Here is a 13,946-nt window from a genome sequence, read left to right on the forward strand (position 1 = left end):
TTCTTTGACGCCAAGACGATCCCTAGTGACCCTGTCTTCGACAAATGCGACTCAGTGCGTGTGGTCTTCCCTGGTACTGCAAGAAAGGCTTGCCGTTTACTTGTGACTAGGGAAATGGGGCTCTTCCCACTTCGCTTCTGAAAGACATCGTCATAAAGAATCGCCTGGATCTGATATGTTCCAGTGGAAGGCACTCGTACTCGAGCTGTGTGTTCAAAACTTCCTGATCGGGATACCAATGCGCCAATAAATACTCTTTCCGTGGCCCCTACCACAATTACCCTGCTTGTCTGCTGGACATGCCCGTGACCATCGTTTTGCATAACACCAATGTCCAACACGAACTGAGGTGGCAACTTTGTGTCACCTTTGTTCCAAACCTGAATTTTCGTTTGGCAAAAAGCTCCGACAGGAACTGCGCTTCCGCGGGCGTGAGTATTTGCTGTGAGGGCCTCATTGGAATGACTTCCACGCTAATGGCAATTTCAGCTTGAGCTACGCGGGTAATACAAGGTGTTCTCTCTGCGGGCTCTGAGGGCCTTGAGCCTCGGAGTTTCACCAACATAGGTTTGATACTCTCCACTGCTAAGTTACACATTAGTCGCGCTGATGCTCCATCTTCCGAAAGGCATTCTTGATCGGCGAAAGTCTCCGTTCGCGTCCCACTGATTTGGGGGCACAATTGATCAAATGGTGCTAAACTCACGGTGGCCGGTGCAGAAACGTAATTCATTACTTCCACGTACATTGTCAGCTCGGGCGGTCCATTTGCTGGCCGCAAACGTCTACGTCATGGCCGAGGTCAGACGCTGCTTGGCGAAACGCTTCGTGCCGAAGAGCGTGCACGACTATCGAGCGGGCGTGGGCATCGGGACTATGGTTGTGGTGAGGGCTTTTGATGACAGCACGTTTGTGAACTTGAGAGAGGGAGACAGTCGGGAGGAGCCGGAGGGGGAGAAGGGGAAGGGGTTGGCCTGGGGGAAATCCTTTATTGATGAGGGTGCGCTTGTAGATCGCTCGTCGGCTATGAGTAATCTTTCCAAGGAGGTTTTGAAGGCGGACGGGTATCCCTGAGGCAGACACCGGACAATGTTGCCTTCAGTCATTCTCCTCGCAGCTGAACAAGAACACAAACCACAGTTTTGCAGTTCGACATGGCGAAATAGAAATCGCGCGGAACGAGACGACAAGAGTAGCGCTAAACTCTTTCCGGCGAGTACTGATAAATATGTTCCTTAGCGAGAGGTTGAGTGTGATCGCCAGTGACCGTGTCTTCCGGGTGGCGAGCAACAGCAGAAGGAAGGGGGATAGTCTTAGTATGGCCAGCTGGGCTCTTGTACATGTTGGAGCGCTCTGGGGGCAGGACAAAGCACCAGACACAAGCGAGGATAGCGATGATGGTAGAGCCAATAGCAATAGAGATGACTGCGATGGTGAGTTTGCGGGGCAACGTACTGGGCGGTTGGGAAGGGAGGGGGCCAGTGCCAGGACCACCCTGTCCATTGCCTCCAGCTATTCCTAGGGGTGGGGTGCTGTTGTCAGGTGCAGTTTGTTGGTGAAGCTTGAAGGGTTGCTTCTGGCGTTGGACAACCGAGAATATGAGAAGGAAGAAAAAAGATGAGAAGGACGAAACGAATGGAGAACGCCATGGTGGGCTCACACGACGAAACGGGATGAAGGGCAATTACGAGCGGGGTCTCCTGGACGCGCCCGTGCAGCTCGCGGATGAGGGCGCCTCGGCGCGCGCTCTCCATGAGGCAAAGTTTTATGTCCCACTCTGCAGGCGGTCCGTGTCCAGCGCGCGGCACAGGCGCTGCGGGATGTGATTTTTCTGTAGTGATCTCTCCTGCAAGTCTATTCAGGTTATATATATCCCCTGATTAGTATTATGACTCGGACATAGCATACGTGGCACGCTACGTGAGCGTGTGGCAAGTGAACCGCTTGCACTCTGCTCAGAACAGTTCGCTCGCCATCCTCTCTTGCACCTCCCCCTGTCGTTCTTCTCTTCCTTCTCCCGCCTTAGCGCGCTCGAAAGTGCTTTAAGCGGAATGATGTAGAGGGATGCGCAGAGAGACGGTGAGGTAATATTCCACCGTGGTCCTGCAAAGACGTCTGAAAATAGGAGCTTCTGCAGTATGTCAAGAAGATTTGGATTTTTCGGCAAAAAGAATGATAGATACCGAGGGGTACGCCAGTTGCAAGCGCACGATGTCTATAACAAGGGCTTTGCCAGTATTTCCGAATCTGGAAGTTGTCTGCTAACAGGAAACTTTGATCGTCGAATGCAGCCAAGAAGGAATCGCACTGGCAGTACCAACGTGGAGGCAACTACAAATGGCGGAAACTCCCAGCCATTGAACTCCAGCCTTTATAGGGAAAGTTACTTTTCCCATTCGAGGGGTTCTGTTGTTGGCCATCTGTCATTCGAATCGTCCTCAGTTGACGCTTCGAAGAATACGACTGCACGGCAACAAAATTCGCTTTGGGGTATGTTTAACGGACCTAAGCATGAAAGCGTGCTCACAGTGAACAAAAGGCAGTACTTGATTTTGAGCGAGGCTGGAAGGGGTGGCAGCTCGAAAGTTTTCAAAGTTCTCAGCCAGGATATGGAAGTGCTGGCCATAAAGTGCGTGAAGGTCCCCGCTTCGTCGCATTTTCGAACAACTCTTGTTTCGTACGCAAACGAAATGGCGTTGCTCAAGAAACTCCGAGGTTTTTCATCGATCATCCAACTCCTCGATGCGGAAGTTCAGTACGAATGTAGAACCATCAAGATGGTCATGGAGTACGGGGACGTTGACTTTACGAAAATCCTACTCCGCAATAAGAGTAGGAGTATGGAGGATCACTTCACGAGGGGTCACTGGCTGCAAATTGTTAAGGCTGTGCACGCCATTCACGAGGCTAAAATCATTCATGGAGATTTTAAACCAGCAAACTTTTTGGTCGTCCGAGGAGAGTTGAAGTTAATAGATTGTAGGATTGCGAAAGCCATCACTAGCGACGACATGACAAAAGTTTTTCGGGAAGCTCAGGTAGGGACTTTCAACTACATTTCCCCGGAGGCCTTAGTGAACGAGAATCCAGATCCTAGAGCATGGAATGAGTACGGCACTGACTCAGAAACTGGTCTGCAATCAGTAAGGTACCGAGTGGGGCGTGCAAGTGATATCTGGAGTTTAGGTTGCATCTTGTATCAAATGTTGTGTGGAAGAGCGCCCTTCGCCCACATCAAAGACACTCTTCAAAAGCTGAACTGCATTCAGAATCCAAAGTACGAAATATCATATTGTCATGTAACCGACCCTGTTGCGCTTGAAGTCCTCCACGGATGCCTGCAGCGCGACCCGCAAAATCGTGTGTCCATTACAGACCTTATGCAACATCCCTTCGTTTACCTTAGCCACGATCGCAACATAGGCGTGGCAAATGGCAGCATGAAAAGCGCGAGCATCTCAGAAGATTTGCTCGCTGTGACCATGGATTTTCTGGACATTGTGAAAAGAGAAGCGGTTCCTCACTCTCTTATTTCCAATGTGGTAGATGATAGCGACCTAGCACTTTTGCCCAACATCATGAAAGCCTTCATCCCCTGTATTCTGAAAAGGCTCGGAAAGCTATCGGCCTCAGTGACACCAGCTCCGTCTGCGACGGGAAAAAGTAATTATCAGAACCAGTCCTGGAAAGGAGGCGCTTCCCCAACGACATGAGCTGTTGCTCCCTCGGGAGCGCACACTGTGCTCAGAGGAGCAGGGATGGCCCAGATTATACGGTAGCATCAGCACCAATTTTAGAACGCAAATAGCAACCGACTAGATCTCGTAACAAAATGAGTGTGGATGCGAGTCACTTTGTTGGAGGAACGAGCCCTTGTAGAACAGACAATAGAAAGAAAACAATGCGGGAGTAAATAACCGGAGTTTCGCAATGAAGGCGTATTTCTTCTCATGGTATTGCACGGGATACATGAACGCTAAGCCCGGGCTTGCTTGAACTTAAAAGCTTCCTTCGTTGTGCTCCTATGAACACTGGAAGGAGAGATGAGGAGGGAGGTCTGGCCCGGCCAAGGTTAGCTGCGTTCTTGTCCGGGTATTTACATACGCTCAAAGGGTTCATGCCGGGGGGTTGCAGGCGGTTTGTAGAGCGAGTGTGCTAGAGTTACAGCTACCAGATATGGTTCAGACAGGGGCTTATCGCGTGATCACATTGGATGCCGGATAGTTAGAGTTTGAGGACTTTACAATTGATGGGAAAGCTGAAGGGTGGATGAGGTGATCGTGACGAAGGTGCCTCGTGCGGGACTCTGTAGTGCCGGCGCAGGGTGGGGCGCGTTGACGTCTTCATCTGTGCGACATTCAATGTCGCTATTGCGAGATGCCACGATTCCAAAAGGCCCAAGACGACTATGGCTTCACCCGCAGAAAATGCAATAAGATAAACATGTCATTGACACGGTTATGAATTACGGTATCCGTTACGCACCATCGCTTCTCCGCTTTGGGAGAGAATGCAGCTCGAGCCCACTTCGTTACTCGATTATTGATAGTGTGTGCATAGTCGAGAACTACGTGGCGCCATTGCAACTGAAAGACTGGCCCTCCCGAGCATTTTCTCTTGGATTCGTCTGTCACAAAGTTCAGGGGGTTATCAGAATATTACGCGGCAAGGATTCCAGCAGCATTCACGACAACATCTGCACATTGGAGCGATATTGATTGCGAAATACCTCACGAGCTACCATAGTACATGACGGCTCGGAGAAAGTTGGGGATACATGGTGGTGCAATTCGTTCATTCATTGGGTGACTATGGAGGTAGGACAAACTATATCGGTTCCGCCCTGTTCACTCTTGCCGACATGAGCAGCCGAAATGATTTTTTAGAATGGTGCTCGCGCCCCTCATGCGATTTTACCGAGTGATGTCTTCCACTAGAACGAGCTCCGACTTTTTTATCTGCTCTAATACTGCAGCTTCTGATAGTGAAGGCGTGCAATTGTTGGCGTGCAGCTTAGCGAGTACTGGTGAACCCGTCTTGACACTGGTCGTGCAAATCCGAACTTTACGTAACCTATCAGTGCAGAAATGTTAGTCTAGCATTCCCGCCATAACATCATCGTCACTGTCGAAATCATCTTCCAAATCTTCTGTTTGATGTCTCCACTCATTGGTGCCGCTTGGCACCGCGCTTTCGCTGCTGTCAATGTCTTGCGGTGCAGAAATGTTTAATCTGGCGAATGTCTCTTTGGAGATTTTCAACACCCCACTGATATCCTTCTCTTTCTCCGATCTACCCGGTAACATCTGTCGCAGCGTGATTTCGGGTATCACAGATTGGCTCCTCTCACTTGTCACGTCACCACTGACAGCTGTTGCCTCATCATGCGTTGCCGTTGTACCTGAAGGATTGTAGTTCGCCCGAACAGAGAACAATTGCCTCAGAAACCAAGCAATCCGATAGATTGTTCGAAGCATTGACGCATGTGATCCAAGAGTCTTTTCCTCACCACAATGGCAATAGGCGCAGACGAAGCGCAGAGCAATTCGCAAGATTTTATGGTTGCGCTTGATCTCTGTGACACGGTTTTCGCCGTTCGAACCACCAGTGACGGTGACTTGATAAGTCGCCTGTATCACCAGGTCTTTGGTTTCCGATATAAGAGCAGCCAGAAGCTTCTGAGTGGTGACGGATGTGTGTGTATCCCACCCTACAGTAGTGTCAGGGATCTCGGAAGCGGGGACGGATTCCGCATCGCTGTGCAAAAATCGAAAGGTGGGTGACGAGTGAGAGCGATGGAAAGAGTCATGTTCACTCCAGTTAACCAGTAGAAAGAGGCCGCTCTCGAACATTTTGACGTTTGAGCGATCCGGAGAGATTCGCAAACAGTCGTTAATAATAGCGACGATCCTCTTGCATATGAACAGATGTTTGCGCCTAGTCGGGCAGGAGGGATCCGGAGGTAACTCGGCCTTCACGCACTCGTGATGCATTCGCGCGGTGTGCAGCGTTTGCTTGTCCAAAACACCTGGTTGCAGCCAAGAAGGCTTCGTAGAAACATGAACATCAATTCCATTGCTGTCAGCATCCCTATCAATAAAGGCTTTGGTCGTTGTAAATTCTGCCGCATATGCTCGTATACTTTCGTCGGAGAGATTTCTTGCGTTCATCACCGCACGTTTGGCTGTACTGAAGCGAAAACTTGCATGCTTTTTGCCCAGTCCGTGTTTGAATTCTGAAAGAGGTTTGTTATGTTTGAGCTTGAACAAGAGGACGCTGACGACACGAGATGTCATCCGGGGGTCATCCTGGTTATTGTGATAGACATCCATAAACGAAGATAGAGTCTGTGCAAGCGATCTTGACACGGTATCGGCGTTCACTGCCGCATTGATTTCGATAATAACTGTGGGGTTGTCTTTGAGAACGTCCTTTTCCAGGTTCTTAGTTGCAGCTTTCCGAGACCCTCCCTGCACCCTTGATCGAGATGGTATTCGCGAACTACCTGCAGAGCTTTGAAGAATGAGGAGTTTGATGTCCTCCAAACTGGACGCCGTATTGGCATTGCTTTTCACTAAGTCCGATAATGTGGCATTGCAGCTGGCCAGCTCTTCTGCCAACCTCTTGTGCATTGCCACTATGGATCGCTGCAACTCAGTGCTCTCAAGCGCGGATGAATTCGATCGGGGTGGGTGCAAGGTAGGGTTCGAACGTGCGGCAGGCTGTAGCTCGGTGCTCTCAAGCGCAGATGAATTCGACAGGGGTACCCGCACAGTAGGTTTCGAACGTGTGGCAATGGACGCCTCTTATGCGCGGACACTGTACGTCGCAGACCCATGTTTTCTTGTGCTTCTTTTCGGGGGCTGGATGATGGCGAAGCTATGACTTGGAATGAAGGTCCCACAGAATCTGTCCGAAATCGCAAACGGGAAGAATTCCGCCGTGTCTTAGCTGCACCGGAAGACGCTGGTGTGTGTGATTGAAGGGAACAGGGTGTTGTAGTGTGAAGAGGTTGGCGCGGTGATGAAGGAGGCGACGACGTGTCTGGAGAAGGAGGTCGGTGAGATGCGAGAACTGTTGATTTCGCGCGAGAGGGTAACGAAGATCGCAGATTTGATGGAGGAGGACAAGTGGTGCGTTCCGAAGTCGAAATGTTTTCCTGGGGTGTGAGGAGTGCCTTCGAAGTTGAAGAGATGTTTTCGGAACCACTATGCGTAAAACGCCGTACATGCCGCCTGAAAGAATTGTCCATCACGTTGGGAAGCGCGGCAAACTCGAACTGCGACTGTTTGTGCAGATCACTTAACTGTTTCGCGGGAAAAGAGTTTTCAGAAGTATGTATGAGTTGATTGCAAAGACAGCTTACATCGTTAAATTTAAAAATATGTCTGTAAATATTAAAATTGGCAGAAAGTGTTGTACACCGTCGCCCTCACCTTCCAACGCAAACGTCTCCTCGATTTGTGAGGCCCGCCCCCGTCCGGACCAAGAACATCACAATCGTGAATTGGTGCCGCTGAAATGTCCGCCACCGCTGCGTCCCGCGCACGGAGTCCAGCTCTCTGTCACAGTGAAGCATCCAGCGCGGGCTATCGCACATTCTACATGCCGGGCTTCCTTGCCCCCACTCTCCGTCCACGCTGTTTCGAAATACTCCTTGTTCCTCGTGACATCTCCCAGGACGCAAATGAGGCCAGGCCGTCGCGCAGCACGAGCATGGACAGCTCCCTTCGCACCAAAGTTCAAAACCGCAGAGGCAATCTCAGGATATCCTGCCATCCCGTCCTCCACAACTGCTCGGTCGAATTGGTCCAGCTGCTCACGAACCAGAGCCTCAGCATGACCAAGGTAGTCAATCAGGCGATAGCAATCAACAGCATCATTCGACCTTCTCGAAAAATCTCCATGGCTGATTTCACAAGCCCTATCCTTCCACCTGAAATGGCGAGCTCCTTCTTCAACTCCCATCGCGTTGGCAGAGCAGATGCGAACAGGAGCATGTTCCGCTCTGCCACAGCCGCATGCCTACCATCTTCATCCATTGACGCAATCGGGTCATCCACAAACCATGCTATCTCCTCCAATTGCGACATGCATCGCTCCAAGTGCCTCCCACGCTTACGCTCAAACTTCACGCGCAGCATGAGAGCCTGCACTTGCACCATACTACTCGTTCCGAGCGGGACTGTCCTGTTCTGAATAACAAGGTTCACGTATGGTGCCATCTCCTCTTTCCTCAATATGTGGGACGCATTGCGGGCCCGAACAACGGCGGCTTTCCCCAGCCCCAAAAGCCTGCCGGATCGGCGAGAGATGCTCCTTCTCCTCCGCCAACGTCACTTGCTCTTCTTCATCATCACTTTCGTTTCCCGCATCAGACGCCGTGACGACAAAATCTTTATCCCCAGTCAGTTGAAAGTAGCTCCACACGTCGCTATCATTCACAGGCACATTGTTTGGCAAAGGCAGGCCCCCAATCTGACCTATACAGTATAACATACGGAACCCCCTCGGGGGGGTACCGTATGTTGTACTGTATAGTGTGTTGCGTGGCTACTTCGATGGTGGGGCCATATCGCGGTGAGTGACGTTTGACCGTGGAAGACACGGGGGCGCACGGGGGCGAAAGGGCATGGAAGGGGAGAGCGGGGTGCGTGTGTGCAAGAGAGGTTGGGATGAGAGTCCGCTGGGGGCGTGTTCTTCCTACCTAAAGGCAAGCATTGGCGTTCGACCGGCAGAAATATTTGTCACTGTGCTATGGACGAGAGGGCTCGAAGGATGGCGATAACTCCTCGCAGTTGATCCCAGCTCGCATCATATCCAACCGCCGACTTCTGGCTACTCCTCCAGTTAGGAATACCTCGCACAAGATTGTCGACATGCTCGACACGCTCATCTGCAGCGCTTCCACAATTCCACACTGTTCCACTCCGGCTAGCGTTGGTAAAAAACTGACCTCCGGCGTACGTACGTAGAAGATGTCGGACTCTTCATCGCTTTGGTAAACGAGGCATGGACGGAGACTGCTCCGTCGCCGGTAACCCGGGCAAATTGGCCGTGAAGATGGTCCTCGGCCCATTCAAGAACGTCTAGAACAACTACTCTTTCGCTCCCGCCTACCTGAACCACCAATCCGCTCCTCCACCTCATCAACAGTCTCCCCCAGTCCATACACCTGCATATCCGCCCCACCAACCCCAGCCGTACGCACACCAACCTCATTCCCAACAGTATCCACCCCACGATCAGACGTACCACCCGCACGCCTCGCAGTAAGAGCCCAGCTCGCATCATGTCCAACCGCCAGGATATCCCAGCATCGGAGGAGCTCCATGTCATAACATGTAAGAGCTCAACCACAAAAAAAATTACCAAATGGCGTTGCACTGAATCATTTAACGCGTTTGTGCTGAAAAGTTCGACAACTTTTTGAAGTCTCTGAGACTTTCAAAATTCATAGATGTGTCTATGACGACATACGTGACTAGGTGCTCATGTGTGCTTGACCCTTTGTACAAAATACGTGCGTCAAGTACTCATCTGTAACCAAATAGCTGACTTCGGACACGGCCTGAAAGCCTCTAATAATGAAGTAGGGGAGCTCTACTTCGAGAGACCCGCAAACGTGTTCAGAAACGGATGTAGCTGTACTCCAGAATCGACTGTTCGGGGAAACCATCGGACCCCACCGCAAAGAGAAAGTTTTCAACTGCGAGAAAACAGTCTTTACAGCCTCGTCCTCCGACACCTCGCTCGGTGTGGCTGAAAGCCTTGCTGCGAAAACCTTGCTTACAAGATCAACTGCTTGAAGTGATGAACGTGAGAGAGGGTGAGTGTACGACATACTTCGAAAATCGAAATCTCGGCTCTTTCGGACAAGGGCATCGACCGTCGCCTTGCGACGAACGTATGGCATACATCATGTATGGGAACATGATGTTCCCACCAGCAGTGCCGCCGCCGAATTCTCATCGGTCTCATCTGCGACATACAACCCCAGAATGCGAATTGCTTCATGCACGGTTCCTTCTTTACCTCCTCCTTTCCTCCGTCGCACAATATTTCTCATGTCCGCGACAGAGTTTATGCTAATAACTGTGCACAAATCTTTGCATGATGGGAAAATTATGTCTGCCAGCTCGGTGCACGCTGCGGGAGACTGGGTTTCCTGGAACGAGGGCTTGAACTGGGCAGAATCGGACAACGAATGAACAGCGCGGGCCAAGTTCTCATACTCTTCCAAGGTGCAGTCTACCACTGAACGAATGCTTCTTGTAGAGCTCTCTTCGTAGTATGTGTCCTGCTCCGTATCCCCTTGTCGCGGTTTGAAGTTTGGTACCGGCTTCTGGATGAGTACCAATGTTTTCTGTCTCAAAGTATTTAGGAGACGTGCACATTGCCGTTCTGCCGTTGATCCAGACCCGATCCGAGAAAAGAATTGAATCTGGCCAACAACCATGCGCTCGCTTTCTTCAACTCGAGATAAAAGCGTAGCCACTTTCCCCTCCACGCTATACATTCGCAAATTTTGTACCGCCCCCCCATCACCAACACCATTTTCGCTCTGGCGAATAAAATTTTCTCCATCTGTTTCATAGCTCACCTGTCCTGAGCACTCATAATAACGCCACCGCAACTGAGTGCCGTCATCTTCCACCAAGCGAATATAATCAGGAAGAATCCACACCATCGCTTGTTGTTCATCGAACCCCTCCCTTGCCACGTATTTCAGTTTCCCTTTCCCTCTTCCCTCGACCACTTCCTTAGTTACGACCTCTGCCCGCCACCAGACGGATGCAAGCGTTCTCTCACCTCGCCTTCGTCCTTCCCCTTTGGTTAATTCGATGTCCCAGAGGACCTCAATTAGTATCCCAGGTACCAGAGACTGCATTTCGGTACAGTAGTCTGAGCCTTGGGAAAGGCTTCCTGTCACTATGAATTCGTCATGAAAAAGCACGCTCGTCTTTTTTTACACGTGGCAGGCAAGACCCCCAAGTTTTGTTTCCCGAAGTCACCAAAGGACAAACGGGGCTTCGTCCCGTCCTTTCTCTCCGCAACGAGATTCCGAAGTCGTGCGCAACCCTGCCGACCTACCCCAAATACCACGCACATCCCCGGCCATGGTCGAGCAAAAAGAAGTCATCCGCCCACCCCCTGATGTGTATTTGATCGACCCTCCTCCGCCCCCCTTCACCGTCCCCTCCGCCTACCGCGCCCCGCACCCCGCACCCCGCCCTCCCATCTCAACTCGCAAGACTTCACCTTCGATCTCGGGTCGTCCACATTGTGGCCGCCTTCTCAGGCTCCTCCATGCCAATCTTACAAACCTCACCGTATGTCGCCCGCATGCGCGATGCCATGATGCCGAGTGGAAGAAAATTAGAGAGGAACCAGATAACTTTGACGAAGTGTCAAAGACAGTCAAGGTGGAAACTGGGGAGGCGAGTGATAAGCCGGCGACGAGCGCGGAGGAGCAGGCGAGAATTGATAATGGGAGGAGGTTGAATAAGTTAATGCAGGATAAAAAGAAGTCAAGAGCCGGCGGAAGGGATATGGATGTGTCGGGGACAGAGGCAGAGCCGGTGGATACATCGTATACACTGGAGGAGGTTGTGTATTGAAGATATGAGGGATATAGATGAAGAAAAGTACTACATTTCCATGTGCGTCGGACAGTGGGAATCGTCGACAGCGCTGAACCAAGAGATCGACAAGCTGCTCGTGGATGACGAACGTGCGAAATTGAGCGCGGGAAAGGCAAGGGCAGCGGAGGTGGCGTGGTGGAAGCGCGTACGAGCAGACGAGCTTCTGTCGATGTCAGAGCTGAGCGCGCCGTAACTCAAGCAAAAGCGGCACGAGCCCGCGCTTTGCGGGGCTACGAAAGCACGGTTACGGGGGAAAAGGGTCAAGCTCGCGGCGAAGGCGGAAGCGTAGAGGAAGGCTGAGGATATAGAGAAGATGCGCACGGAGAGGCCACAAGAGTATCTGACCGAACTGCGAACGGAGCGAGATGAGCTAGCTGAGCGTTTAAATCGAAAGGACGCCGCGTGCGAAGCGAGATGGGATCGGCGATGGCAGGCTGCAAGGGAACGAATGAGGTTGTTGGCACAACATGCAGGAAGCAATGCAGGTTTCGACGACGACCCAGGGCGAGGGAACTCAAAGGGGCGCGAGAGAGAAAGTGGGAAGGGAAGAAGGAGGGGCCAGGGGAGGGGACGAGGGAGAGGGCGTGGGAAGAAAAATGTGGAGGAGGACACGTTTGGGGTGGACGATGCTGACTGGGATGTGTACAGATCAATGAAGGTTGGAAACGATGGGACGGATACTGAAGACAACTCTGGAGAAGGGCGTGTTCGTTTGAAATCTGTGCGTACTGAGATTATGATTGAGTGTCTCGTTAAACCTGTCAGGAAGTACCGCTTCTACGAGGTTAGGGAGGATGGAATTGCTGGTTTCACGGAGAAGCTTTTCGACATCGGCGTGAATAGCACGCATCTCGCTGTCGTAGTAGTGATGTTTGGCAAATATGAAGTATTATAGCGTGAAGAAACCGAGAAGAAGAAAACACATTCGATACATGGTTTGTAATTGCTGCCAAGCTCCGAGCCGTGAGCGAGCCTGTGTGGGGTTTGTTGGTCGCCATCCTGCATGAAACAATCGAGAGGATTTCCTCCCCCGCTCAGATGTAGAATTCAGCCGTGGGGGGCGCGGTGAGTGGGAGTCATGGAGGCCAGATAATGTTGCAGCTGGGTGCAGGTTACGAGGGGTAGTGCGATATTGTGTCGGGAGTTCGGAAATGTCGAACGACATCGGAGAGTGGAACGTATGTGTGCTACGTTTTTTAATTGGCTGTTTCTACAATGAGGTCATTCATCTATTTTTAATTCGGCCCTCGTCGTCTGCCCGTGCCGCACGTCGCACGGGCCGTGCGGCGCGCGAATGATCACAAGCGGCTCCTTGGAAAACTCCCTATCGCTTGCGGCTCGTCGCGCTGAAGAGCTACACCGAGCTCGGTGTTAAGGAAGTCGGGCTGCGGCGTGCAAGCGTGGTTGTGCGAATTACTGGTGTGTGCGTTGTACGCATCTTCGGTGCGCATGTAGCGATGCTGGCCTGCTCCGCCTCAACACGGCGCTGCGACTCAGCTTCCTTCTCCGCTTTTTTTCTTCTTTTCCGAGCAGCTTTTGATTCTGTTCCACCCCCCAATCTCCGGGCGACTTCATTGCCTTCGGGTAATTGGGGATTAGCGTTGTCCGCCGGTTCTGCTTCTTCCTCTTCGATAACGCTCGCCAGTCTCTCAAGCGCCTGCGCTTCGACTAGTCGCTTTGCAATCTCGCGATGGTCATCACCAGCGACTCCTTGCTCATCCGGAACTACGGCCGCTCCGACTTTTAACGCAGCGATAAGTCAGGGAACACATGCGGAGAACTAAGCCATTCGAGGAGGGTAACCGTCATGCCTGGATAAGCAGTAGAAAATATTCCCCTCCATGATCGAGGCAGTGCAACTCAAATTATTATTCTCTTCGGATTTAAGACATTGTGTGGTACGGTCAATGCGACAGGCGTGAACTAGTCCAACTCTTCTGACAGAGTCCGTGAGCTTCAAGAATTGAAATGGCTTGTGGACGTCAACATAAATAAATCCGGAAGTGAACTGGCATTTCTTGACAACAGCGAAAGGTATCTCTTGATATGCGTCCTGCATTTTCATAAATGTTTCGATTGCAAAGTAAGCTACGTGCAGCTCATCAATGTAAGCAATTCTTTCATCTTCCGCAGGTGTAGGTACAATTTGCGGTTCGTCATCGGACACGAGTGCTTGAACCGCAGAGCCTTTCGAGAGCATGTCGTGCGGTCTTGAATGCGATGTAACAACTCCAAACCTGTACAGGGATTTTTTCATTCGACATGCCTTTTCGAAGAATTTGGGTTCATTGGGACCCGCTT

At 51.4% G+C, this 13,946-nt stretch overlaps 1 protein-coding gene across 1 annotated transcript; it reads left to right on the forward strand.

The window, feature by feature from the left end:
* The first annotated feature begins 2,492 nt into the window (after positions 1 to 2,492).
* CHC_T00008396001 (Serine/threonine protein kinase) lies at positions 2,493 to 3,713 on the forward strand. The gene is made up of 2 exons (XM_005711898.1): positions 2,493 to 3,109; positions 3,149 to 3,713. The coding sequence occupies exons 1-2, from the start codon at positions 2,493 to 2,495 to the stop codon at positions 3,711 to 3,713; spliced, it is 1,182 nt and encodes a 393-aa protein (XP_005711955.1).
* Positions 3,714 to 13,946: the final 10,233 nt, after the last annotated feature.

This window comes from Chondrus crispus, genomic scaffold, assembly GCF_000350225.1.
Source record: "Chondrus crispus Stackhouse genomic scaffold, scaffold_89, whole genome shotgun sequence".
Lineage (NCBI taxonomy): Eukaryota > Rhodophyta > Florideophyceae > Gigartinales > Gigartinaceae > Chondrus > Chondrus crispus.

What these genes read in the sequence shown, in the direction of transcription:
- CHC_T00008396001 (XM_005711898.1), top strand. Translation starts at nt 2,493, where the DNA reads ATGTTTAACGGACCTAAGCATGAAAGCGTGCTCACAGTGAACAAAAGG. An exon ending in GATCCTAGAGCATGGAATGA is followed by an intron (nt 3,110 to 3,148) that starts GTACGGCACTGA and finishes GCAATCAGTAAG; the next exon opens with GTACCGAGTGGGGCGTGCAA.